A 25,635-nucleotide genomic window follows, 5' to 3' on the forward strand; every position below is an offset into this window, starting at 1 on the left:
GCATCCTCAAGCGTTACCACCAATGCCAGCATTGTCTTTTCATGTGGAGGAGACCATTACATTGTGGATGTGTGCTGAAGGCTTTCAGTCAATTCATCCATAAATAGGCATCTCAGTTAGGCATATCTTGGCTGTTGTGACTAACCTGCAATGAATGCAGCAATTTCTTTGTATGTAAACATTAGGTCAAGATGCCAGCAATTTTCTGCAAAAATAAGAAGACATATTTTTTTTCAGTGAATATGTTCCTGATTATTTACCAAAACAAAACAACATTTGTGAAACTTTTAACTCCAGGAAACTTGATGTGTGTGTGTGTGTGTATGTGTGTGTGTGTGTTATACTAATGCATTTGCATTTCAGCTATAGAAAATTCTAGACTGACAGACATTCTAACATATCTTTAACAGCTATTACAAATTTTATTTCTTTTTAGGAAAAAACATGGTGCACCATTTGTGGGAAGTTGTTTTGTTTTACCAATACTATAACACGTTATTCAAATCAACACATTTTAAAAGCCATGAAAGTAATATGACAATTGTATTTAGCATTAAGTTGTGAGTGAAAAAAACAGGTAACAAGAAGTTATAGGAAATAAAAACTTAAAGTCTGAAGTTATGGTTTACGAAATGGTATTATGAATGTAATTTTTCATAATGTTTGTTCTTAAAGATTCTTGGGATCTGATTTTTACCATATTTTGGACTTTGTTCCAAAATCAACTAATTCTTTACAATAAGCTGCAAAGTCAAATGATTGCTTTGTTTGCAGTGAAAAAAGGCAAAGGATGCAAAGGGGTTTAAGTTAGATGTTGATATCAATGTGTTACATTTTTGTTCTGAGCATCCTGGCATTTAAGTCTCTTTAAAGTGATCAACAGTGGTGCTGAAGTGGTGGCATGGTAGTTAAGAGTGTATCTGGCACCATCATGAGGGCCACAGTTTGGATTTCAGCATCTGGTTATCAAGCCAGGAATCCAGCAAACACATGATAGAAGTAACTCTGATTCCCCCTGCTGTCCTCTGCGTGCATACACACAGTTAAAAGGGGCCCAGGGGTTTTAACTTCACTTTGTCTTTTTTTTATTTTGGGGGAGGGGCAGGTGACATAGCTTCTCTCTTGGCTGTACTGGCCTCACTTTGTAGACCAGGCTGGCCTCGAACTCACAGAGATCCACCTGCCGCTGCCTCCCTGAGTGCTGGGATTAGCAGCCTGACCTCCTTGCAAGGCTACATTTTCTCATTCTCGTGTCCATATTTTGAGCATTCTTAGGATTTGCTTTTACTGAGCATGATTGTGCCTCAGAAGCGCCCTTAAAAACCTGTTGCCATGTTTTCTGTTTATTTGCTGCTCTTTCTTTTTCAGTTTATGATGTTCATTGAATTTGCTGACTTTTTCCCAGTACCTTTAATTTCCCCCAATTCCTTTAACCTTGCCCTGTGAAGAAAGACAACCCCTGCTTAGTTTTTAATTTTTATGGGAAAAACCTTAAACAACAACTCAAAGCACTGTGAAACTACATTTTTTATTTATTTATTTATTTATTCACCCTACATCTTGTTTGTAGCCCCATCCCTGCTCACCACCCAGTCCCGCCCTCCCTCCTTTTCCCCATCATCTTTCCTCCGTTTCTCAGGAAAGGGGATCCACCCTTCCCAGCCACCCACCCTCATCAAGTCATATCAGAATGGAGCTTGCCTGTTCCCCCGTGGCCTGGCAGGGTAGTCATGCCAGGGGGAGGTGATAGAAAAGCTGGCAAGACAGTCCATGTCAGAGACGTTCCTGCTCCCCTAATTAGGGGACCCACATAAAGCTTGAACTGTCCATAAATTAAATCTTTGTAAGTGGCCTAGGTTCAGCCCATGCAAGGTCCTTGGTCGGTGTTTCAGTCTCAGCAAGCCACTCTGGGCCCTGGTTAATTGACTCTGTTGGGCTATTTGTCAAGCCACTGTCACCTCCAGGTCCTTCTGTCTTTCCCCTTACTTTCCCCCCAAATTCCCTACTGTCGCCCAATGTTTGGCTGTGAGTCTCAGCATCTGTTTTGAGGTGTTTCTGGGAGGAGCCTCCAAAGAACAACTCTGTTAGGCTCCTGCCTGCCAGCATAGCAGAGTATCATGAATAGTATCAGTGTTTGGTTTTTCACCCAAGGGTGGGTCTTGGGTTGGGCCAGGAATTCATTGGTCATTCCCTCAATTTCATTTCTATCTGCTCTATATTTATCCCTACATATCTTGTAGACAGGTTGAATTTTGGCACAAAGTTTTTGTGGTTTGGGTTGATGTTCCCCTCACTCTACTAGGATACTTGTATAGTTAGAGGGTGTCCTCTTCAGTTTCTATGGCCCTTGCTACTAGGAGTCTCTGCTAGACCCTCTCATATCTTCCCAGGAGCATACCCTGAAACAGGTCTCTGGCTAGTCACAGAGATGCCCTTGCCCACAGTTTCTCTTTTCTCTACAAGTCTTCTGTCCTCCTGCTTTACCGAGGTCTGATCTCCACCCTCATAACTCTCTATGCTCCCTCCCTTACCTTGTTCCCTCTCTTCAAAAACTACCTCTGTCTATTCTATTTTCACTTCTGAGTGATATCTAAGCATCCTCCCTTAGAACCTCCTTGTTGCTTATCTTCTTTGGGTCTGTACATTGTAGTATGTTAATCCTTTACTATATGGCTAAAATCTATTTATAAGTAGGTACATACTATATGTCTTTCTGGGTCTGGGTTACCCCACTCAGAATGATGTTTTCCTAGTTCCATTCATTTGCCTGCAATTTTCATGATTTATTTTTTTTTATTTTTTTTTCTTTTTAAAATGTATTTTATTAATTTATTCATATTACATCTCAATGGTTATCCCATCCCTTCTATCCTCCCACTCCTCCCTCCCTCCCATTTTCCCCTTACTCCCCTCCCCTATGACTGTGACTGAGGGGGACTTCCTCCCCCTGTATATGCTCATAGGGTATCAAGTCTCTTCTTGGTAACCTGCTGTCCTTCCTCTGAGTGCCACCAGGTCTCCCCATCCAGGGGACATGGTCAAATATGGGGCACCAGAGTTCATGTGAAAGTCAGACCCCACTCTCCGCTCAGCTGTGAAGAATGTCCTGTCCATTTTGCCTATAATTGTGGATATTTGAACACTTACCCATTATACATATTCTTTTTTTTTACTTTATTCTACATTGTTCAATTCTCATTTTTCCTCTTTGAATTTCTTTTTTTTTCCTCCTTTATTAATTTATTCTTGTTACATCTCAATGGTTATCCCATCCCTTGAATCCTCCCATTCTTCCCTCCCTCCCAATTTCCCCTTATTCCCCTCCCCTATGACTGTTCCTGAGGAGGATTACCTCCCCCTCTATATGCTCATAGGGTATCAAGTCTCTTCTTGGTAACTTGCTGTCCTTCCTCTGATTGCCACCAGGTCTCCCCGTCCAGGGGACATGGTCAAAGGTGAGGCACCAGAGTATGTGAGAAAGTCATATCCCACTCTCCACTCTACTGTGGGGAGTGTTCTTTCCATTGGCTATATCTGGGTAGGGGCTTAAGGTTTACCGCCTGTATTGTCCTTGGCTGGTGCCTTAGTTTGAGCGGGACCCCTGGGCCCAAATCTGCCTATCATAATGTTCTACTTGTAGGCTTCTAGGACCCTCTGGGTCCTTCTACTTTGCCTTTCTCCCATGATTCTCTCATCTAGAGTCCCACTAGAATGTCCTCTCCTCTGTCGCAGTTTCCTGGTAAGTGAAGGCTTTCGTGGGACATGCCCCTTGGGCTAATATGCAGATATATTTTTTAATAGTTGAGTAGTATTCCATTGCATAAATGTACCACAGTTTCTTTATCCATTCTTTGGTTGAGGGACATCTATGCTACTTCCAGATTCTAACTGTTACAAATAAAGCTGCTATGAATATAGTTGGGCAAGTGTCTTTGTTGTATGGTGGAGCATCTTTCAGGTATCTACCCAGGAGTGGAATAGCTGGGTCTTGAGGTATCTCTATTCTCAATTTTCTAAGAAAGTGACAAATTTATTTCCAAAGTGGCTATACAAGTTTGCACTCCCACCAGAAATGGAAGAGTATTCCCCTTGCTCCACGTTCTCGCCAGCATGTGCTGTCACTTGAATTTTTCATCTTAGTCATTCTAACAGGTGTGGGATGGAATCTCAGAGTCATTTTGATTTGTGTTTCCTTGATGACTAAGGATGTTGAGCATTTCTTTAAGTGTTTCTTGGACAGTCAAGATTCCTCTGTTGAAGATTCTATAGCTCTTTAGCTCTGGGCTTCATTTTTTAAATTGGGTTATTTTGTTTGTCGGTGTTCAGTGTTTTGAGTCCTTTATATATTTTAGATAGTAGGTTAGGCCATTATTGGATGTAGGGTTGCTGAAGATCTTTCCTAGTCTGTAGTCTGTTGTTTTGTTCTGTTGACAGTGTCTGTTGCTTTATAGAAGCCTTTCGGTTTCATTAAGAACCGTTTATTAATTGTTGATCTTAGAGCCTGAACTGTTGTTGTTCTGTTCAAGAAACTGTCTCCTGTGCTAATGAATTTGAGGCTCTGCCCCACTATTTCTTCTAACAGATTTAGTGTGTTTGTTTTTATGTCGAGGTCTTTCATCTACTTGGATGTGAGTTTTGTGTATGGTGGTAAATATGTATCAATTCACCTTTTCTACATGTAGACATCTAGATAGAGCAGCACCATTTGTTGAAGATAGTCTTTTTTTCCATTGTATAAGTGGCTTCTTTGCCAAAATATCAAGTCTCCATAGGTGTGTGGGTTTATTTCTAGGTCTTTGATTCCATTCCATTCACCAACAAGTCTATTTTTATGACAGTTCCATAAAGTTCTTTTATTACTGTTGCTCTGTAGTACAGCTTGATCTCAGCGATACTTTAAATAGTCCTGCATCCACTTGTAAAAGCTTCAAGGTGGAATATATGAGTGAAAGTGCTCACTCAAGTTTACTAACTCAGATGTCAACATCTGCCCCCTTTTATTTACTGAGAGGGTATCATAATTGGCCTCAAATTTGCTGTGCTTTGTAGCTGAGACTGGTCTTGATCGAACGATCCTCTTCCTTTGACCTTTCCGCATTGGAATTATAGGCATGTCCTGGCGCACACAGATAGGTTTATCCATTTTGAAATAAAATAGTTTAATAAAGAGGATGTGAGAGAACAACAACAAGGGAGTCTGGCCATGATGCTGGTGTGTTCTTAACTATCACTTATTTCTCAGATCCACTCAACCATGTCTGTTTTTGAACCAGTACTATGTTGTCCATGTCATTATGCATGTAGAGTATATATAGTTTGAAATCAGGTAATGTGATGCATCTGGCTTTGTTCTTTCCACTTAGGACAGCTTTGCTTATCCATGCTCTTTGCATATTTTCAAATGGGTATTAGGATGTTCTCTAGTTCTTTGAAAAAAATTGATTGTCATTTTGATGAAGGTACCATTGAATTTGGAGATTACTTTAGCTAACATAGGCAATTTGATAATATTTTATAATACTACTTATACCCCTATTTACTGCCTTGTTCAATTTCTTTTCAGTTTCGTTAAGCTTTCCTTGTATAGGTCTCTTATATTTTTGTTCACCTCTATTCTAGGTGTTTTCAAAGCTGTTGTGAGTGAGATCTTTTTCCTAACTTCTTTATTAGCAAGTTCATGATTGACATGCATAGAAGCTGTGCATTTTGTATGTTCATTTTGTATCCTGTACCTTTCTGAATGTGTTTTTGATCTCTAAACGCTTTCTGATGGCTTCATGGGTCTTTTAATGTATAATCATATTATCTCCAAGTGGAGACAGTTTATCTTTTTCCTCTATCACCTTTGTGTCTTTCACACGTTTCTTTTCTATTGTTCTGGCTAAGAGTGAGCAGTATGATGAACAAGAGTGGAGAAAGCGGGCAATCCTCTCTGCATCCCAGATTTTACAACAGATGCTCTTGGGTTTTTTCCAATTTCATATAACATTATTTATAGGTTTGTTGTATACGGTCTTTATTATGTTGAGGTTTTATTCCTAGTCTGGAGGAATGTTTTTTATCAAAAAGAAATGTTCAGGGAATGAAGAGACATCTCCATGCTTAAGAGTGCTTACTGAAGTTACAGAGGACCTAGGTTTGGGTCCCAGAACACACATGGCAGCTCAGAGCACCTGTACCTCCAGGTCCAGGGACTCCAATGCCTTCATCTGATATCCAGAAGATGAGCAGAGAAGCACAATGTGTGTGTCCTTATATATGTGAGTGCAAGCAAACACTTGTGCACAAAATAAAATCAAAACAAATAAATCTTTTTTTTAAAAAAAGACATGCTTCACTTCCTCAATGTCTTTTTGAATTTACTGAGATGATTATTTGATTTCTATCTTTCAGTCTATTAATGAGGTGTATTACATTTCTTGATCTGCGTGTGCTGCGCTAACCTTGCATCCTGAGATTAAAGCAGATTAGTCATGGTTTCTGGTTATTAATGTGATCTTGAGTAAAGTTTGCAAATACTTTTGTAAAGAATGTTTATTCCTATTTTAATAATGATATTTTTCTGTGGTTTCCTTTTTTTGCTTGTGTGTATGTAAAATTTTAATATTAAGGTAATATTGACTTTGTAGAATGGGCTTGGTACTCTGTTTTGTGGAACATTTTTGAAAAATTATTAGTATTAGAAGTATTGGGAGGTTTAAATTCATTGGTGAATAAATCCCCTCTTGGGCTTCTTGTTGTTGTTGTTGTTGTTGTTGTTGTTGTTTTTGTTGTTGTTGTTAATAGACATTTAACTACTGCTTCAATTTCATTGTTTGTTATGGGAATGTTTAAAGAACTTGAACACACCCATACAGTTATATTCTTCTGGATGCTATATCCTTCTGGCTTTTAATTTTAGTGATCATATACTGTTTACTGTTCTAGAAGTGGTGGGACCTAGGAAAATGGAACCAATAAATGAGGTATATTATCATCTCATGCAATAGACATCTTTATTCAGAGCCTCAGACAATTTATACTCTGAGGGTTAAGGAGAATCACTTGAGCTGGGCACAGTGGGGCACATCTGTAATCCCAGCATTTAGGGAGGAAGAGGCAGATGGATCTCTGTGAGTTCAACTAATCTGGTCTACAAAGCAAATACAGGATAGTCAAGGCTACACAGAGAAACCCTGTCTCAAAAACAAACAAAGAAAGAAGAGTCTCATAAATGGTGTACAATAACAAGGGCATGCCACATTTGATGGGCAGGGTGCATGGGGCAAAACCATGTTTTTCCATAGAGGAATATAAACAAATAACAATAGCCAGTTGTGATTAATAATCTTATGTAAGCCCACTCCTATTCACTTACAAACCTGACATGACTCCATTCTTGGATCATGATCCGACAATATACATTTAGAAAATTATCCATTTCTTCTAGATTTTCTAACTCATTAAAATACGTGCCTTCAAGGTACTCCCTGATGATCTTCTGGTTTCTGTTGTTTTGTCTCCCTTTCATCACTGACTTAATTAACTTGGAGGTCTCTCTTTATTTGGGTTGGTTTGGCTAGGAGTTTGCAAATCTTGTTTTTTATCCCAATGAAACATCTATTTGACTAATAGTACTAGTTATTGTTAATTTACTCTTGATTTCATTAATTGCAATACTTATACTTATTATTATTTGTTGCCATCAGCTGCATTTGGATTTGATTTTACCTTCTTTTCTTAAAGTTTTAAATGCAACACTAGGTTATTTATTAGCTTTCTGTCTGATTTTTTTTTTTTTTTGATGTGAGCACTTACTGCTGTAGCCTTTCATCTTACTCCAGTGTTCGATGTATCCCAAAGGTTCTAGTGTGTAGTAGTATAATTTTCTTTTGATTATAGTTTAGAATCAGCTCTGAGTCTTTCTATAAGGAAGAACACTTGGTGTAGTCTTTTGTTTTGTTCATATTTCTGTTATGAACATGTCATTTTGTATACTCATGACAAATTAGCATTTCCTCCTGTGATACTATGCCAAACAGTAAGTCTTTGACATGCCTTTTAAACACAAACTGAAGCCATCATAACTTATACTCTTGATTTTTAATATTATCTCATACACAGAGATGACAAGTACTCAGTTCTTTAGTGAATACACAAAAATGAAAGAAAGCTTGCTAAATAGAGAAGATTGAAATAGTGGTCCCAATTTTTGTTTTGATCCCACTAAAAATGAAATGAAGGAACACTCTTCTGTATTTTTCCACCACTATGTCTCAGAGTCAGTCTTTTTTCAGGAAGATGCCAAGAGGTAAATTTGGAATCATTGTGTGCATAAGGGCTCATATACTATGTTGATATGTAACTGGAAAAGAAATAATTCTACTTAATAAGTCATTATTTTCTACATCTGTACGTTGTAAAAATGAAGGCAACCCCCAGTTCATGCTCTTGCCTAAAACTTTGCCTGTTTTATTCTTTCTTAATAAATTTTATCTCATTTAAATAAGGGCTCCCATTTAAATGAAGAATTTTAAAAGTTAAAAGAGTTTTCAAAATATTGAGTAAGTTTTCATAAACGCCTCTTTGTTGTATGCTGGTTACATTTTGAATATAATGTGAGTTCCATAACCAAGAGCGCTCTACTTGGGAACGTCAGTTTGCTGAAAAGCTGCATCTCTTCCACGCTTCCCTGCTCCTCTCTGATGGCCTTTCCTCCCTCTTCTGCTAACATATGCCCATATCTTGGCTACTGTTGCCAGGAGAATTCCCTTCCCACCCCAAGGTGGTTCAGTGGTCCCATCTGGGCTTCACCTAGTGACCGTTTATGTCACGTGACACCTCACACATTACCCTGATCCACAAACATAGTCAAATTTCTGTGCTCACAAATTTATATTCTAGCTGGAGAGAAAACAAAAGCCAACAAAGAAACGTGAGCACAATATATACTGTGTGGCCTTTTTCATCTTTCTTGGTTTTGTGTAACTTGTACTCATTCCTTATTAGCAGACCCAGTTCTTTACTTTAACTTAATAACTGCACAGTAGTTTATTATGTAGATTTTCTATATTTTGAAAAACCAACCTGCCAGTTAAAGAAGTGTTTCTTTCAGTATTGAGCAGTTGCTGAAAAGATTTTGTGGCTATACTTATAACTTTCTTCACACTATATTTTTCCAGAAAAATAATTCTCAGATGTGAATTTGCCAAATCAATAGTGTAAGTGTTTATAACTTTTATAGCTACTATTCCTTTGCTTTCCACTGGTATACACGAAATAACACTCATACAACAATAATATGTGGGGATTACCCTTTTTCTCACATTTATAGCAATATAGGGCATAATCGAACTTCTCATTTTTTTAATCTGAGAGGGGAAGTAATAACATCTCCCTTGTGACTGTAATTAGTATTATCACCACTAAATGGCAAGCTGGTGTTTTGACACATACGACAACGTTGTAAAGAACACTGACGTTTCTATACACATTGTCCATTCTGTTTTTCTCTCTCTCTGATCTCCTCTATTCTTTTTTTTTAGACTTTTCTTTTTTTCCAAAGACAGCACAGGTGACCTGGAACTCACTGGGTATCTGAGGGTGCCTCTGACTGTAGGTGTGCCTGTCACTACTTCCCAGGACTTTAGGTGTGCCTGTCACTACTTCCCAGGACTTTAGGTGTGCCTGTCACTACTTCCCAGGACTTTAGGTGTGCCTGTCACCACTTTCCAGGGCTCGGGCTCCAGGTGCAGAATGCCTATTACGCTTTGCCCATTCTCACTGAATTATTTTTTTGTTACGACCCTGTAGGAAAATTAAGTTAAATGTAATTTAATTAAATAACTAATGCATTAAAGCACAACAATTATCTATATTAAAACCACATAATGATTTGATGAATGTATACACTTTAAACTCCGTTTACCTGTATCTGTTTCATACACTTACCATTTTTGTGGCTAAGCAATTTCTACTACCTCTCTAGTTTCTTGAGACACATTAGGTTCCATCACAACGCGTGATCACTCTATGGTGCAGCATTGCACCAGAGTTTCTTAGTCTTCTCTAGTTTCAAATTATTACCAATTGATCAACTTCCCTCCACCTCTTCCTTTGCCGTTTCCAAACTCTGGTAATCCGTATTCTATTCTAAATGCACTTAAAACCAGGTCATTAACATTCCACCAGTTAGTGGCATCAGGTTTGGCTTTCTGTGCATGCTTTCTTGTTTGTTTGTTTGCTTTCTTGCTTTTTACTTAATATACCCCCCCATTTCTATTATGTCATAAATGCCATTATTTCCTTCTTCCTCTTTGTTGGATATTGTGGCTGGGTATATATTAAGATTAGCTATGGGGTAGGAAGATTGCTCCATTGTTAAGAATGCTTACTACTCTCCTAACGGACCTGTGTTTAATTCCCAACAATCACGTGGTGGCTAACAACTGTTGGAAACTCCAGGTGCAGGGAATCCCATGTGCTCTTCTGGTCTCTGTAGACACTAGATGTGTGTGGTGCAGACAAAATACCTACATATATAAAATAAGTATTTTTTTAAATCAGCTAATTCTATGTGATATAAACTGAAAATTATTATCTAGACTGTTACTTAAACAATATTTCTTTACAAGTTGGTTGTTCTGCAGAAACAATCTCAAGACTCTACTTAGTTTTATGGCACAATGAATTATGTATTTATTCACTTGTTGACATAGTGCATATTGTTTTGATTGGAACTTTCACAGATAGTAAAATCTTCCAGGAATATTCCCTGTCACCATATTTTTTTTCACAAAGAGATTTTTTAATGTTATTTGTTTTCCATGTGACATTTGAGTCAGCTTCACTTTTCATAAATAAAAACAGGCTTGCTTGCATTTTTATGTGAGTCATTAAACTTAAGCATCAACTTGAATATAATTTGCTTCTTTATTTTATATTGATTACTAATCATGTTCTTTTGCAGTTGTTTAGAAATGTCGGCCTTAAATGTCTCTTAGTTATATATTTATGTAATAATACAAGTTTGTATTTAAAAATTTATTTTTGAAAAGAGATGAAAAGAGATGTCTCATGAAAGTCTTCACTTATGAGGAGACTGGGATAGATGAGAGGACTTCCTATTGGGACATTAAGTGAGAGAAGTATGGGAGAAGGGGAAATGGAAGGATCCAGGGGGTCCTAGAAACATACAAGAAAAGCACCATGATAGGCAGATCTGGACCCAGAGGGCTCTGCTCAGGCTACCGCACCAACCAAGGACAATACATGCAGTAAACATTGGACCCCTGTTCAGATCTAGCCAATGGACAGGACATTCTCCACAGTTGTGTGGAGAGTGGGGACTGACTCTGACAGGAACTCTGATGCCGCATATTTGACCACCTCCCCTAGGTGGGGAGGCCTGGTGGCACTCAGAGAAAGAATAAGCAGGCTACCAAGAGGAGACTTGATAGCCTATGACCATCTAGTGGGGGAGGAGGTCCTGCTCAGTCATAGACCTAGGGTAGGGGAATAGGGTGAAAGAAGGAGGGAGGGAGAAGTGGGAGGATACAATTGAGGGGAAAACAATTTAGATGTAATCTGAATAAATTAATTAAATATAAAAATTATTTTGTAGTAATCACATACCCAAATATTATATTAAATTATCAATTTGCTATCAAGTACAAAATTATATAACTTCAAAATAGTTCTAAGTCACCTCCTTCCATTAATTCTTTCCTGTATAAACTCTTGCCGTTTATGTTGAAAACTTTGGTGTTTCTCTGCAAAGTTCATATGGTAATCCCACGGGTCAGGAGTATGACCACTGCAACAGGCTAAAGCCAATTTGAAGCAAGCTTTAATTAAGTCTCTGCCAGGTTCTGGTATGCTGGGTTTCTAGAACATGGCCCATGTCGAATTTCGCAGGCACTTGAAAGGGCAATACCCATAATTCACTGCATTTCCCATGAGGCCCAATGGGGCAAACAGACCTCTTGACTTACTTCCTGTCCACGTACCTCCTTCCCACATGTGATCAAGCACATCTGGTGCAGATGGCTTAAACAAATATGGGCCCATTGGGAACTTATTATTAACTGAACAGAGTTCCTAATTTGCAAGGTATATTTTTCCTGCCTGGTTTCACACCTATTCTTTATGTTTGTGTATTAGTATATTCAAGATTGGCTTAGTTTTATATGTCATTCTAACTTAAGTTTATATCGATATTACAAAATAGGATTTTTGAAATACTTTGGTTGGTTGAATAATATGATGTACAGGAATAAATAATCTTGAGAGTTATCTACCCGCAAACAGTAGTGTGATGGATTTTCTTCTGTGGCGTTAGTTTTTATCCCAACATCTTTGTTTCTGAAAGTCTATTGCTTTATATTTTCGTCTTTCTGGTGTTAGATTGAATGAATCACATTCTTTTAGAAAAGTTCTCATTCTATTTAGGTTTTAAAATACTTTTTTTTTCGATGTTCAGTTTTTGTTTATTAATTATCACTTATTCACATTACATCCCGATTGTTATCTGCCCGCACTTATCTCCCCTTTCCCACCCTCCCTCCCCCTTCTGTCCTATTTCCTTCTCTTAGAAATGTGGTGGGGGAGGGGCCCTCCTAAGCCACTGTCTGGCCACAGCCTGTTAGGTCTCATCAGCATAGCCTGCATCCCCTTCCTTCCTTTGCGTACTGGTAAGGCTGTGTTGCCTAGGGGCAGTGACCAAATCATGGGCACCAGAGTGCGAGTCAGAGGTTCAGCACAATTCCCCCTCTCCCCTCCCTCACGCGGAGAGTCAGCCGTCCATTGGCTACGTTTGAACAGGGGGTCTTGGTTTTTTGCATGTACCGTCCTTGTTTGGTGCACCACTTTGTGCAGGAACCTCTGTTGTCCCGATCTGCAGGCCTTGATGGTCTCCCAGTGGACCTCCGGCTCCCTCCGGGACCTTACATTGGCCTACTCTTCTCTACCACTGTCAGCGCTCTGCCCTGGCTTAAAAATACTTTAAGTAATCTCTGCTTCATTATTGTAAGCTAAGTTTTTCTTAGTTGTGATTAATTCTCCACATAATGTTTTATTTCGCCTCCCAACATTGTCTTACATTCTCCTAAGGAAATAGAATCCTGACCACTGCTGACTTTGGCTTATGTATATAGGTATGTTCTTTTATATTCCCAAACAATTCGTTAGAGTCATTCTTTCATTGGCTGTGTCTGCTGTTTTATTTTCTGTGTGGTGCTTAAACTGTGTGCCCAAATGAGGGTCTGTGGTATTCTTCTTTTGAAGAAATTCTGAATTGAACTTGTTTCCCTCTTTATTCTGAATGCAATTAATATAATTTTCTTCTAATTTTCTAAATGGAGAGGCTTTTTCCCATTCTGGCTTTTATATTAATGGCTGATTTTATTAGATGATAGAATATATATATTCTGAGAATACCACAATTTTGTGATAATGAATATCTTCTCGTATTTATTTATTTATTTATTAGGTTTTTCGAGACAGGGTTTCTCTGTGTAGCCTTGGCTGCCCTACACTCTTTTTGTAGATCAAGCTGGCCTCGAACTCACAGAGTGATCCACCTGCTTCTGCCCGCATTGGGTTTTGTTGGTTAGATTTGTTTCTGTAATTTATGCTATTGCCACTTGATTATTTCAGGGACCCAGAAAAGTTAGTGCTACTTCCTGTCACAGGATTCCTGTCTTTCCATATAGCGTCTGCAGTGTCTGCTTCATCAACAGTCCTGCATCTGTCCAGCAAAAACTATTTCAAGTTTTTGAGATATGATCACTTTACGTAGTCCTGGCTGTCCTGGAACTCCCTGTATGGACCAGGGTGGCCTAGAACTCACAAAGATCCATTTGCTTTTGCCTTCTGAATGGTAGGATTAAAAGTGTGCATCAATGTACAGATTTTTTAAAACTGGTTTTGCTGTATGCTACCACTAACATTATGAGATACCACTTTTATTATTTTATCATTTTGTAAGAATTCTACAATCTTCGAAATAATTGACGTATCTTGCTTTATTTTTAACTTGTGCTTATTATTTTTTTCTCCCTTTATTTCTATTTATTTCTGAATCACTCAGTTTGAGTGAATCTGCTTGCAAGATACTCACTGGACCCATTAGCATTTGTTGCTTTGAGAAATGTATCTGGGCTTTATTCAGTGTTGTTTAGTCTTGCGTCTCCTATTTTAAAGGACTATTTCAGTACACTTAGCTTTTCTGTTGACTGTTTTTAAGCAAAATCTTCTTCTGGGCCAGGATTTTATTTAAATTTTTCTTTTAAAAATTCCTTTCACTGAATAATGATAAATTTTACGTTTGTTCTTCTTTCTGCCCGACTGCCCATCATCCTTTGCTCTGACTTCTTTTCCTTTCTTGTAACCTAACCTGGGAATATGCAAGTTAGTCAGTGTGGGCTGTGACTATCAAATGCCCACCACAGTTTTTCAATATAAGGATTGAAGTCAATCTTTATTTGGTAAAGTATTGTTGAATTCAATTTCTTAATTAATATTCAAATGTTCTTTTTTCTTCTTCTTCTTCTTAGAAATTCATGGTGATGATAAAACTTTCCTTTTGGGGGCCAATAATTGCCACTTTAGGCCTTTTTCTTCCCTTGCTTGTTTGTCCTGCTTCTTCCCGCAGCTCTTTTTTCTTTTTCCCACAGTATCCGCCTTCCTTACAGTCCTTCAAATCCTGCATTACTTCTTTCTTGTGTCCTGCTTTATTTTCATATTCAAATTCAATTCTACAAGTTCATTTTTATCTGTCACTTTTCCAAGATGTATGTTGACACTTTACCTCGGAAGACACCACACACAGAAAACACACACACACACACACACACACACACACACACACACACACACACCCCTGCACATGCACACTCATCTGTTCTCTTCAGAAAAGGACCACCCAATAGATCAGAGTGACATTTGCACCAAAGTCAACTTTGTAAGACAGAGTTTTCATTGGGAGCACCAGAGTATGGGTAAAGGGTTTCTTATGGGAGCAGAGATGACTCAAAACAGTACTGTCACCAAAATGGCCACTCAGTACCATGGGATGACTGATGAAAACTACAATCCAAGAGCTCTCTGTACAACTTTCATGCAGCTACAGAAGTCCTGACTCCTCTATGCATGGTCACTCCCCTCAATGATAGTTTCTTTTCTTTTCTTTTTTTTTTCTTTCTTTCTTTCTTTTTGTTATTTCTTTTTGTGTAATTGTTGCCTCTACAAACTGCTACACAGCACTGTATCAGTCCTTTTCCTATGTTTTCCCTTGGTATTTTCATATCATATTGAATATTAGTCACAAAGTTTCTTTTCATTTATTTGTTTACTTGCAGTATACTTGCCATTACCTTCTCGACAGCTCCTTGTGGCTTGTGACTTCCATATGTGCATAGAGTTGCTACTTTTCATGACAGTTTCATGTTGACCTTTCATGTTGTTGCTTCCAATATCTTCCATTCATTTTGTCATACCGTCCTTCAGGAAGGCTAGCATGCTTGTAGTTCACATCACCAAATGAAAGTTTGCCAAATAGGCATCCTAAATTTTACATCATTTGTCAATTAAATGCCTTAAGTATAGTTTAATTCCTCTGCTAGTTGACATTTTTCTTTGTGAGATTAAGATGTGTTGTTTGTTTTTCTGAGTGGGGCACAGTATGCTTACATTTCCTCTTTGACCAGGTTTGTGCCCTGTTGAAGGAAGCATAGCTCTTAGAATATTTCATTACTCTTTCTCTTTGAAATACAAAAGAAAACAAAACAAAAAGCCACTCTTGATGAAATCTCTCAAAAATAGAAAGACCATTTCTCCCCCTAGCTGTCATTTTCTCTGTAATTTGACCTACTTTTTTAACACAGGATTTTAAGTGTTTGAAAACCTAATGTATATTACTTTTCATTTTCTTCTTTTTTAAAAAAATTATTGAAAATGGAGAGCTCATGGGAGAATTGTACTTTTCTCAAGATTTGATTGATTGATTGATGGATTGTTCTACATTGTTTTGTCATGTCTTCTTTCTAACAGAGACACACATGATATTTTGCTATATAATCTATATTTTCTGTCTTGCCCATTAAAATGCCACTCAATACAACCTAAGTTCAAACTGAAGGAATACAATTCTTTAGGAAATTATTCAAGCACTGTCAGCAGTCTATTAAGTCTTGCTAGGCCAAGTCTCTCGGATTCTATTGTAAAATATCATGGGACAGTTTAACTTTTAAATATTTGAACCAATTTGAAATACCATTGAAATATGAGATGAAATGTGATATAAAATATGCAATACGTGCCACATAACAGCTATTATATGGAGATTTTTATTATATGAGCATGGGGAGAGAAGGAGGGGGCCACTCCAGAGGCAGACAGAAACAGAGACAGAGGTAGAGAGGAAGAGAAACAAGAAAAAGAGAGAAAAGAAAAGAGGAAGATAGAGAGGTCGGTGGGTTTGTCCTTTTATAATTCTGGATAGGTAGTGGCAGGTAGGGAATGACATCACAGGTTGCTAGGCAGACTGGGGCAGAATCCTAAAATTAATTTTGACCTTGAAGCTTCAGTTTGTCATTTAAAGACAAAAGCCCCATTGATGTTCTTGTAAGTCATTTGTAATATACAAAACAATCATGGTATAAGAAAATATGAATTGTAACTATGTTTAACTGTACAAAAATAAAATAAGGTGATAGATTGATATTTTCCTTTCTTGATAATTTTTTATTTATTTTGATAGTTTCTTATTCTATTGTGTAACATTTAGATACTTAAGGATTTGTTAACTTACACCACAGTTTATTCTGATATTCTAGCCACAATTTCTAAATTAACTGCAATAGTATTGCGGACAAATGCTTATTGTTATCTTACATTTTAGGTTAGTGGGATGGTTTGGCCATGATCTCAGTACAAGATTTGATATGGATAATAGTAAGTATATCCTACTTTATCATACGCAATTTTGTTTCGACTTTGTTCTGATTTTCAACTGCCTTTGTATTACATGCACTAGACATGCCCCATGGAGAATGCACTTTGAAAATGTCGCTGTGGTTTCCAAAATAAGAAATGACATTTCAGTGTGTAAGGCTAAGTGTTTATAGATTTAGCATGATTTTTGCTTATTATCCCTTTGAAGAGAGATTAAAGGAAATGGAATCTAGCCTGTGGCTCATGTGGCTTGGTCAGATTCCCATGTAGAAATGGCCAGAACGCAAGCAGTGAAGGCAGGGGGGCAATTTGATGATTGAGACTGGAGCCAGAGAAACATGAGTCTCAATCCCACTTTGCTGCTTAACACTTTTGTGATGGTGCCAGACATTGTTTGCTCCGTTCCACATATTTGATGTGAATAATGTTGACTTCGGTGTTTGGTTTAAGAGTAAGTTAAATTCAAAGCTACAAACCCAGTGGCGTACTACAGCACTTTCAACAAGCGTTCACATTTATTTGTTTTCCAAATAGTCCCTCGCTGTGGCATTTGCCGCATACCAGAGATAAGAATCCCCATGAGCAGACACATCAGCTGCAGTAAGGAAGCTCTGTCATGCACTAGGGTCACATCTGCCCTCTTCTTTTTTTCCTGTGACTCTACTCTAGCCTTTTAGAGCACGGGAGGCATGCATCTATAGCTTAGGAACTGCTTAGGTGCCTTTAAATTGACATCAGCCAGGTAGCAAGAGTCCAGGTGTACAATCCTAGTCAGATCATGAGCCTGTGATATAGCCAGGCTGCTAACCTGTTAACTGTGATGCCATTCACTTCAATTAGCTGAGCTAAGGTTTCTTCTCAGTCTTGATTATGTCAAGAATGCGACTGGCCCTCTTGTGGTGACACAGGAGACAGGAAATGTTTTAATCTGTTCTGCGCTGTTCTGTACTGCAGTAAGAAAGCAGCCATAGAGGAACATAGAAGTCACTGAGACCATTGTCCAATAAGCTTTTACTTAAAACAAAACTATGTAAGCTTGGACTTTGCCTGTTGTTCTTATTTCAGCTAGTCCAAGGTTTGATGCATTTCAAGACCCATGGCATTTAATTCGTTCTTCTTAGTTTTAGGCTTATTTCTAGTCACCGTAATTATATTAGATTTAACTTCAATATCGACTTAGGGGAATACCTGCTACCCCTTTATTCTCTAACTTGCCATAAGTAGGCAGATCTTTTTTTGTCCTCTCCTTTTCCTAAGAAAACCATGTGACCTATTAAAAAAATCCTAGAGCTAAAAACCACCTTTGTGGGTCATTTCGCTTATCTTTCCAATTTCAGGTGACTCCAGGTCACATGACTTCACATCTCGATGTTCTCTGTCATGACACAACATTCTACATATTTTTGAAAGCATATTATAAAAAGGAAACACTAGCTTGGGACCAGGAAGACAGAGTGTAGGGTTTAGACCATTTTTACCTTCTCTGTAAGGTTTCTAGTGCCTGGTCAGCTGACAGAGTTGAGACCAAATCATGGGAATTGCTCCTGGAGGAGAAACATGCCAGCATTCTCTCTCTCTCTCCCTCCCTCTCTCTCTCTCTCTCTCTCTGATTTCTTTTACATAGTTTGGGAATTGGTTTTAAGTCTTACCCTTTCACTATTGACTTCTTTATAGTTATAAACCCTCTTTTAAAGTATGTCCTAAGTAATGACATCATTTTGTGTTTTTTTTTTTCAGAACTGCAATTAATCCCAGGGGCCAATGGATTCCGAATTTCCAACCCTCCCATTCTGTTGGTCTGCTCCTTGCATGCTAGTTTAGAGGTAAGAGACCTGGGAGTCCCCTTCCCATATCCTGTTCTGCTTATGTCACCTGGTTGTGACAAACCCTAAAGGGTTTCTGCTAATCAGAAAGATCCTGTAGAAGCACTACATATAAGCAATGGAATACAGGCAGTGTTTCCTATTGGGACAGTGACGATGACTGTGACCTTCCATTTGTTTTATTTGCTACCTGAACCTGATGTGGGAGGACAAGGCTGTTGCTGTGCTGCTGAGGTGTGCGTGGGCTTGGCTGAGTCAAGGTTTGTCTTTCCATAAACCAAATAAACATGTATTATTTAAGACTATGTTGACTCACTTGAGTCGCTGGTGTTTACTCCAGAGAAAGGATTGCCAGACGTTGTTGTGACTTCCAGGCCTCCCGCTACTTCCGGTTCTACAAGTTAAGGAACTAGCAGAGTGCCCTGCCAAAAAGTGGCAGGAAGCTTCGTTTGTAAGACAGCTGTGAAGAATTAGGCAAACCACACTTAAAGGAAGGTGGCCTCACTTGACAGAGTAGATATTCTTCTTGGGGCGACTATGGCATTGTATCCACATATAATTTCTAATATAACCAGTGATTTTTTTATTAATTCATACATTTGTCTAAATTGAATTTTACCCAATATAAAAACAGTAGTTAGATTTATAAATATGTATGCATACAAAAACAGGTATAGATAAGTTAACATATCTAGAAACCCAAACTGTTATATCTTTAATATCAGTTAGTGAGATTCTAAGTTCACTCAAGTAAATATGTTATATATTATTCTTACTTATCAGGTAATTAAACTTATATAATTATTGGTGGGAGAAAGGTTAAGAATTATGGCTGCTCTTCCCGAGGACCTGCGTTTGATTCCCAGTACCTACATGGCAGCCTACAGCTGTCAGTAACTTCAGTCCTAAGGGATCCAATGCCCTCTTCGGGCCTCTGTGGGCACTAGGCACACATGTGGTGCATAAGCATGCATACAGACAAAATTACCATGCACATAAATTAAAACCAATTCCAAAGTTGTATACTATTTATATTTGAGTAAAATTGACTAAAATATACTTTAAAATCATACCTCTTTAAACAGATGCTTTATATCTTCTAGTCAAATAAGATTTGAATTTGTTTCTTTAATGCCATCTAAAATCATCTAAATCATGATATTTTAGGAAACCCTGTTGTGCAGGATTTGAGCTTGAAAGGAGTGATTAGAAAGAAATTATCTGTCGTCTAAACTCAAAATATAGCAGTTTCTCATTCTGGCCACTGGATGGCATTATTGAGTCCCTGTTTTTGTACACACCTTCCCCACCGGATAGTGATAATTGCCTTTCCCAGTCCATCCTAGTTTAGAAGGCACCTACTCAGTTTGACCACTAGATGGAGCATGTGCTGTTTTTACCTTTTTGGACAGTTTTGTTTTGATAAAAAACAGAGCTAGTGAGAATATTATTTTTCATCCAATGTAACACTTTTTAAAGATTTTTTGGAGGAAAAGTCTGTTCCCTATTTTACCTAATGATATTTAGTTGTTGTCTGATAATATTTAATAACTAGTATCCGTGAGGAGAAACGTGTTTAATGGTTTTAAAACAGCAAGTGTCAACTCCGTTAACAAGGTTTTAACAGAAGAGCTTGGCACGAAAGCAACCGAAGCATACCCTTAAGTTAGGAAGCACCAGCATCTAGCCCATTTCTTGTGATTTCCCTTATCATTCAGAAATTTCCATTTTATTTTATTTTATTTTCCCAAGGCTGGATGACCTCCAACTCAGTTGCCTCTACATTTGGAGTGGGCTGATTCCAGACTGTGGAGCCACACCCAGCCCTTCTCCTTTCAGCAAACTATCTGCATTGAAGGGAGGCGAGTTCTCTCTTACGCTAGCACTGGCTTCTTCCATGCTGGATCAGAGCCACCTACATTAACTTCCCGTTCTCAGACTTGGAGGGCTGACTCACATTTCCCTTTAATACCTAAACCTAACCATACCAAAAGAACCTTAGCAGCCATCCGAAATAGCACAAATTCTCAGCAGCTTTTTGTGTCCTATTGCAGCCAAGGCTTTTATTATTATTATTATTATTATTATTATTATTATTATTATTATTATTATTATTAATTTTGGATTTTGGTTTTTTTAAGACAGTGTTTTGTTGTTGTTGTTGTTGTTTGTTCGGTTTTTTTTCTTTTTCTGGGTAGCCTTGGATATCCTGGACCTGCTTTGTAGACCAGGCTGCCTCAAACTCACAGAGTGCTTCCTGACTCTGCTTCCCCAAGCGTTGGAATTACAGTCATGTGCCACTGGGCCTGGCACCATTTTTGGACTTAATTTTGTATACATTTTGAGTAAAAATACTATTGTTGTTTTCCCCGTTCCCTTTCTTCCTTCTAGTCCTTCCCTTCAACTCATACCTTGCTCCTCCTTTACTGATAGCCTCTTCTTTGATTATTATTGTTGAACACACAACTCAATCTTTGTATTGACTAAAGTAGTTTTGAAAATTTTTCCAATTATAAGTGAGTATATGCCATCTGTATCTTTGCACAATTGTGTGCAGAACAGGCACTGACTTGGGCGTGAACTGTGGTGCCCCCTATTTGACCACTTCCCCCTTGGTAGGGAGACCTGGTGACACTCAGAGGAAGAATAAGCAGGCTACCAGGAAGAGACCTGATAGGCTGTGATTTTATAGTGGGGGATAAGGTCCCCTTCTGTCACAGACCTAGGGGAGAGGAATAGTATGACAGAAGGAGGCAGGGGGAACGGGAAGATACAAGTGAGGGGATAACAAATGAGATGGATTCTGAATAAATTACTTAAATAAAAATTAAAAAAAAATTTTCCTCCACATTTTAAATCGCAAAGATTTAAAATTGCCAAATAACACATATTCCCCATTCCCAGTCCCTGTTACCCTCATTGCTGTGTCTTTCAGATCCCTATCAGTAAGCATTGGCAGGTTCAGCTCCTTGGTTTTATTTGTTTATAAGGTTGTTGTTGTTGTTGTTTATTACTGGGCAAAGCCACGCTGTGAAGATGTGAAAGGAGAATGCTATTCCAAATGGGGAATGTAAAAGAGTGGGTGCAAAGTGAGAAAAGCTGCGTAGTGAGGAGAGAAAGGTGGTGGGGAGGGCAAGCTGGAAGATGGGAAGGGTAAAGGAGAAAAGACATAACAAGACAGTGGACAGGGAGCTCACTAAAGTGTGGCCAATGTTTAAATGAAAGAAATAAATGAGCTAACCAGTTTGCCTTGTCAACTTTCCTTTACAAACTATTCTATATCCTTGAAAACAACTGGAGGGTTCTGCACTTCAAAATCAACTGGACAGGGCCAGAGAGATGGGGTGGCGTGTGAATTGGTTTCTGCACAAACCAGGCAAACCCCCATGTAAATGACCGTATAAGGAGAGGGCAGAGTCCACGATGCCGTCCTCTGCCCTCCACACGTGTGTACCACAGCGTGCATGCCTCCACCAGTACATTTTAAAATGTATTGATATGACTTTGTTTACAACTACACTTGCACAGCTGCGCTTATTAAAAGTAATTCCTATCGGCAGTTTCACACTGTCACTTTCTTTCCACTGCTAGCCGGCAGTCATTCCTACAGCCACTGAAATGACACTGTGGCTGAGCCTGAGGAGGATAGTGTTGGGAAAGGGCCAGAGCTCCATCCCACACAAGACACTAAGGACTACCTCAAAGGAGCAAAATTGCTCATACATATAGTTGCTCCTTTCTGTGATAAAGATGACTAGAGCTGAGAATTCCAGAAGTTTCCTCTGTCTTCTGACTGCTAACTTGAAATGTTTATGTATTTTCTGATTAATGTTCATATTTTTATATAACAAAAAAGTACACAATTTCTACATCTGCTCAATTATAAATTACAAATTTATTATGATTCAAACTGTTCAAAACACAAGCTAAGTATTCAGGTTGACTGCATAGTGGTGAAGATGAAGACAGCATCAGGGACAAATGGAAGGTGTTTCTTCACAAGGCATCCAGGCTTTGAATAGTCTGTGGACCAAACTGCAGAAGATAGTTGAGTATTCTTTTTTTTTAGATTTATTTATTTATTATGTATACAGATCTCATTATAGATGGTTGTGAGCCAACATGTGGTTGCTGAGAATTGAACTCATGACCTTTGGAAGAACAGTCACTGCTCTTAACCTCTGAGCCATCTCTCCAGCCCTAGTTGAGTATTTGAAATTTTAAGAGAAGCCAGATAGGCATGGTGGATCCCCATATTATACCCTGGCAGTCTGGAGGTGGAGACAGAGACTGGTGGAGAGATGTGAGCTCCTGGTGAGCCAGGGATGTTCTGTAAGATTCTGCCTGTCTCAATAGGAAGGAAGGAAGGAAGGAAGGAAGGAAGGAAGGAAAGAAGGCAGAGATAGAAGAAAGAGAGAGGGAGGGAGGGGAAGGAAGGGGAGAGAAAAGGAGAAATAAAGAAAAGGAAAGAAAAATGAACTTAAGAGAAAAAGAAATCAGAACTACACTTTATATGCTTTTCCTGCTTAAGTGTATATAACCTTCTAGCTTGAGAATCTAACCTCATGTTGAGTGTCTAACCTTCTTACCTTGGTGGTTTAACACCGCTCCCCAGTTTGAGGATTTAACCTTCCTAGCCTTGTGTAATGACAGAATAAAGCAAGTAGAGAAAGCTGCCCAGAATATCTATAAAATTTTAAAATTACATTTTTCAACTTCATATATGTGTGTTTATATATGTGTGTGTGTGTATATATATATATATATATGTATATATATATCTTTGATTATTGAATGAATTTTAAAAAGCAACAGGAAAAGCAGGCACTTGTTATGTTTCTATTCTGACTCCTATTAATAATTCTTCTCCCTCTTCTTCCTCCTCCTCTTCCTCTTCCTCCTCCTCCTCTTCCTCTTCCTCCCCCTTCTTGGCCAGGCAGTGTGGTCATACATCTTTAATAGCAGCACTTGGGAGAAAGAGCTGATGGATCTCTGAGTTTGAGATCAGCATGGTATACAGAGTGAGGTCCAGAACAGCCAAGGCTACACAGAGAAACTCCTGTCTTAAACAGCAACAACAGCAACAAAATAAAACAAACAACAACAACAACACAATAATAATACTGAATTGGGAAAATGTAGTGTTCAGCAAGACACTGTGGACAGTATCAGCAACCACATTTACACATTTATTTGTCTTGCTTTGAATAGTCTGTGGACCAAACTACAGAAGATAGTTGAGTATTCTTTTTTTTTAGATTTATTTATTTATTATGTATACAGATCTCATTATAGATGGTTGTGAGCCAACATGTGGTTGCTGAGAATTGAACTCATGGCCTTTGGAAGAACAGTCAGTGCTCTTAACCTCTGAGCCATCTCTCCAGCCCTAGTTGAGTATTCTTAAGCAAAATATTTTCTTATCGTGCAAACATTGTTTAAATGGCATTCGTATGTATTTTTTTTTTTGTCATGGAAGTTATCTTCACTCTTAAATGGTAAAATATTTAAACAATGACATGTTTTACTAGAAAAATTATTTTCTAAAATGTGGTAATCTTTTAGTAGATCAAAAATGGCAATATCTTTTTTAAGGCATGATTTACATTTAAGTTTGCTTCTCTGTAAATCAGCAGTCACTGCTAATCTGATTATCGTTCTCAGGTCTTTCAACAAGCAACTATGCCAGCGCTGAGGAGAAAATCCATTCTGCTGACAGGTTATCTGGAATACCTGCTCAAACACTACCACAGTAAAGTCAACACAGAAAGCAAGACACCAATTGTGAACATAATAACCCCATCTAGACCAGAAGACCGTGGCTGCCAGCTAACACTGACCTTCTCCATTTCCAGGAAAAGTGTTTTTAAGGAACTAGAAAAAAGAGGAGTCGTTGTAAGTATATGGTAATCTCATGTCTTACTTTGCACCACATTTTCTCTTTGGGCCCATGCTGGGATGAGTCCTAAGTTACTCAGTTTACCCTTTATTGTATATTATTCCAGACAACTAGTCAGGATAAGCCAGGCACCATTTTAGCATGTACCATTAGGCTGAGCAGATAGATAGCCACAGGGCCCTTCTGTCATTTCTGATCAGAGGGGAATAAACAACAAATCTTGCTTTTGAGAAATAATCTTGTGTTATTTACTCAGTTTTTTTTTAAACAGATAAGCAGAGATATATTTCATCAGACTCAAATGAAGACTAAGTTTTCACTAGTTTTGGCTTGTAAAAAATATACATATATTACGTATATATATATGTATATTTTTATAAGAAGCATATATATGTGTGTGTGTTTATATGTAAAGATGGTTGCTTTATTCTTTCTCTCTAGTGTAACAAGCAAGAATCAAACAGCATCTGTGTAGCTCCTGTTCTTCTCTATAATTTTTTCTAAGGTGTTTAAATGTATTTGTGTGTATAGATAGATAGATAGATATACACATATATAGATATACATCTATATATGCTTTTTACATCAAATATCATCTTACATATGATATAATTTAAAGGGTTATAAATAACCCTTTTGTACTTTATTGAAACAAAATAAAACAAGCCACCCTCATTTGGTTGATTAAACTGTATTATTCTCATTTTGTCTCTTCAATCAAAAGCAATGTGGTGACAACTCTCAGGAATGTGAACAAGACAAAGAATATTTACTGTCTTTAAACCCTGTGTTTGTATATGTGTGTACATGATATGTTTATGTAGTCTTCTTAGCATCTTCAGGAGAACCAACATGTATTACAGTTTTAAAGAACATGACATGAGTTGGGCTGCATTCCACTCATTAGTACTCACAGCATTAGAAAGGTTACCCTGCCTCAGAGCTTGTGTCATGGTATCAACACTAAGCCAATCTGAGCCC

The 25,635-nt window shown here is 38.1% G+C and overlaps 1 protein-coding gene across 2 annotated transcripts in view; it reads left to right on the forward strand.

The window, feature by feature from the left end:
• Positions 1-25,635, forward strand: part of KYNU (kynureninase) — a 131,455-nt gene that overhangs the window by 103,010 nt on the left and 2,810 nt on the right. For both annotated transcript variants that reach the window (XM_084799637.1, XM_084799638.1), the window contains 3 exons: positions 16,880-16,932; positions 18,670-18,755; positions 24,420-24,650. In XM_084799637.1, the coding sequence (XP_084655763.1) occupies positions 16,880-16,932; positions 18,670-18,755; positions 24,420-24,650 (370 nt within the window). The remainder of the gene's footprint in view (positions 1-16,879; positions 16,933-18,669; positions 18,756-24,419; positions 24,651-25,635) is intronic.

Source organism: Acomys minous, assembly GCF_964271855.1.
Source record: "Acomys minous genome assembly, chromosome: 10".
Classification (NCBI taxonomy): Eukaryota; Metazoa; Chordata; class Mammalia; order Rodentia; family Muridae; genus Acomys; species Acomys minous.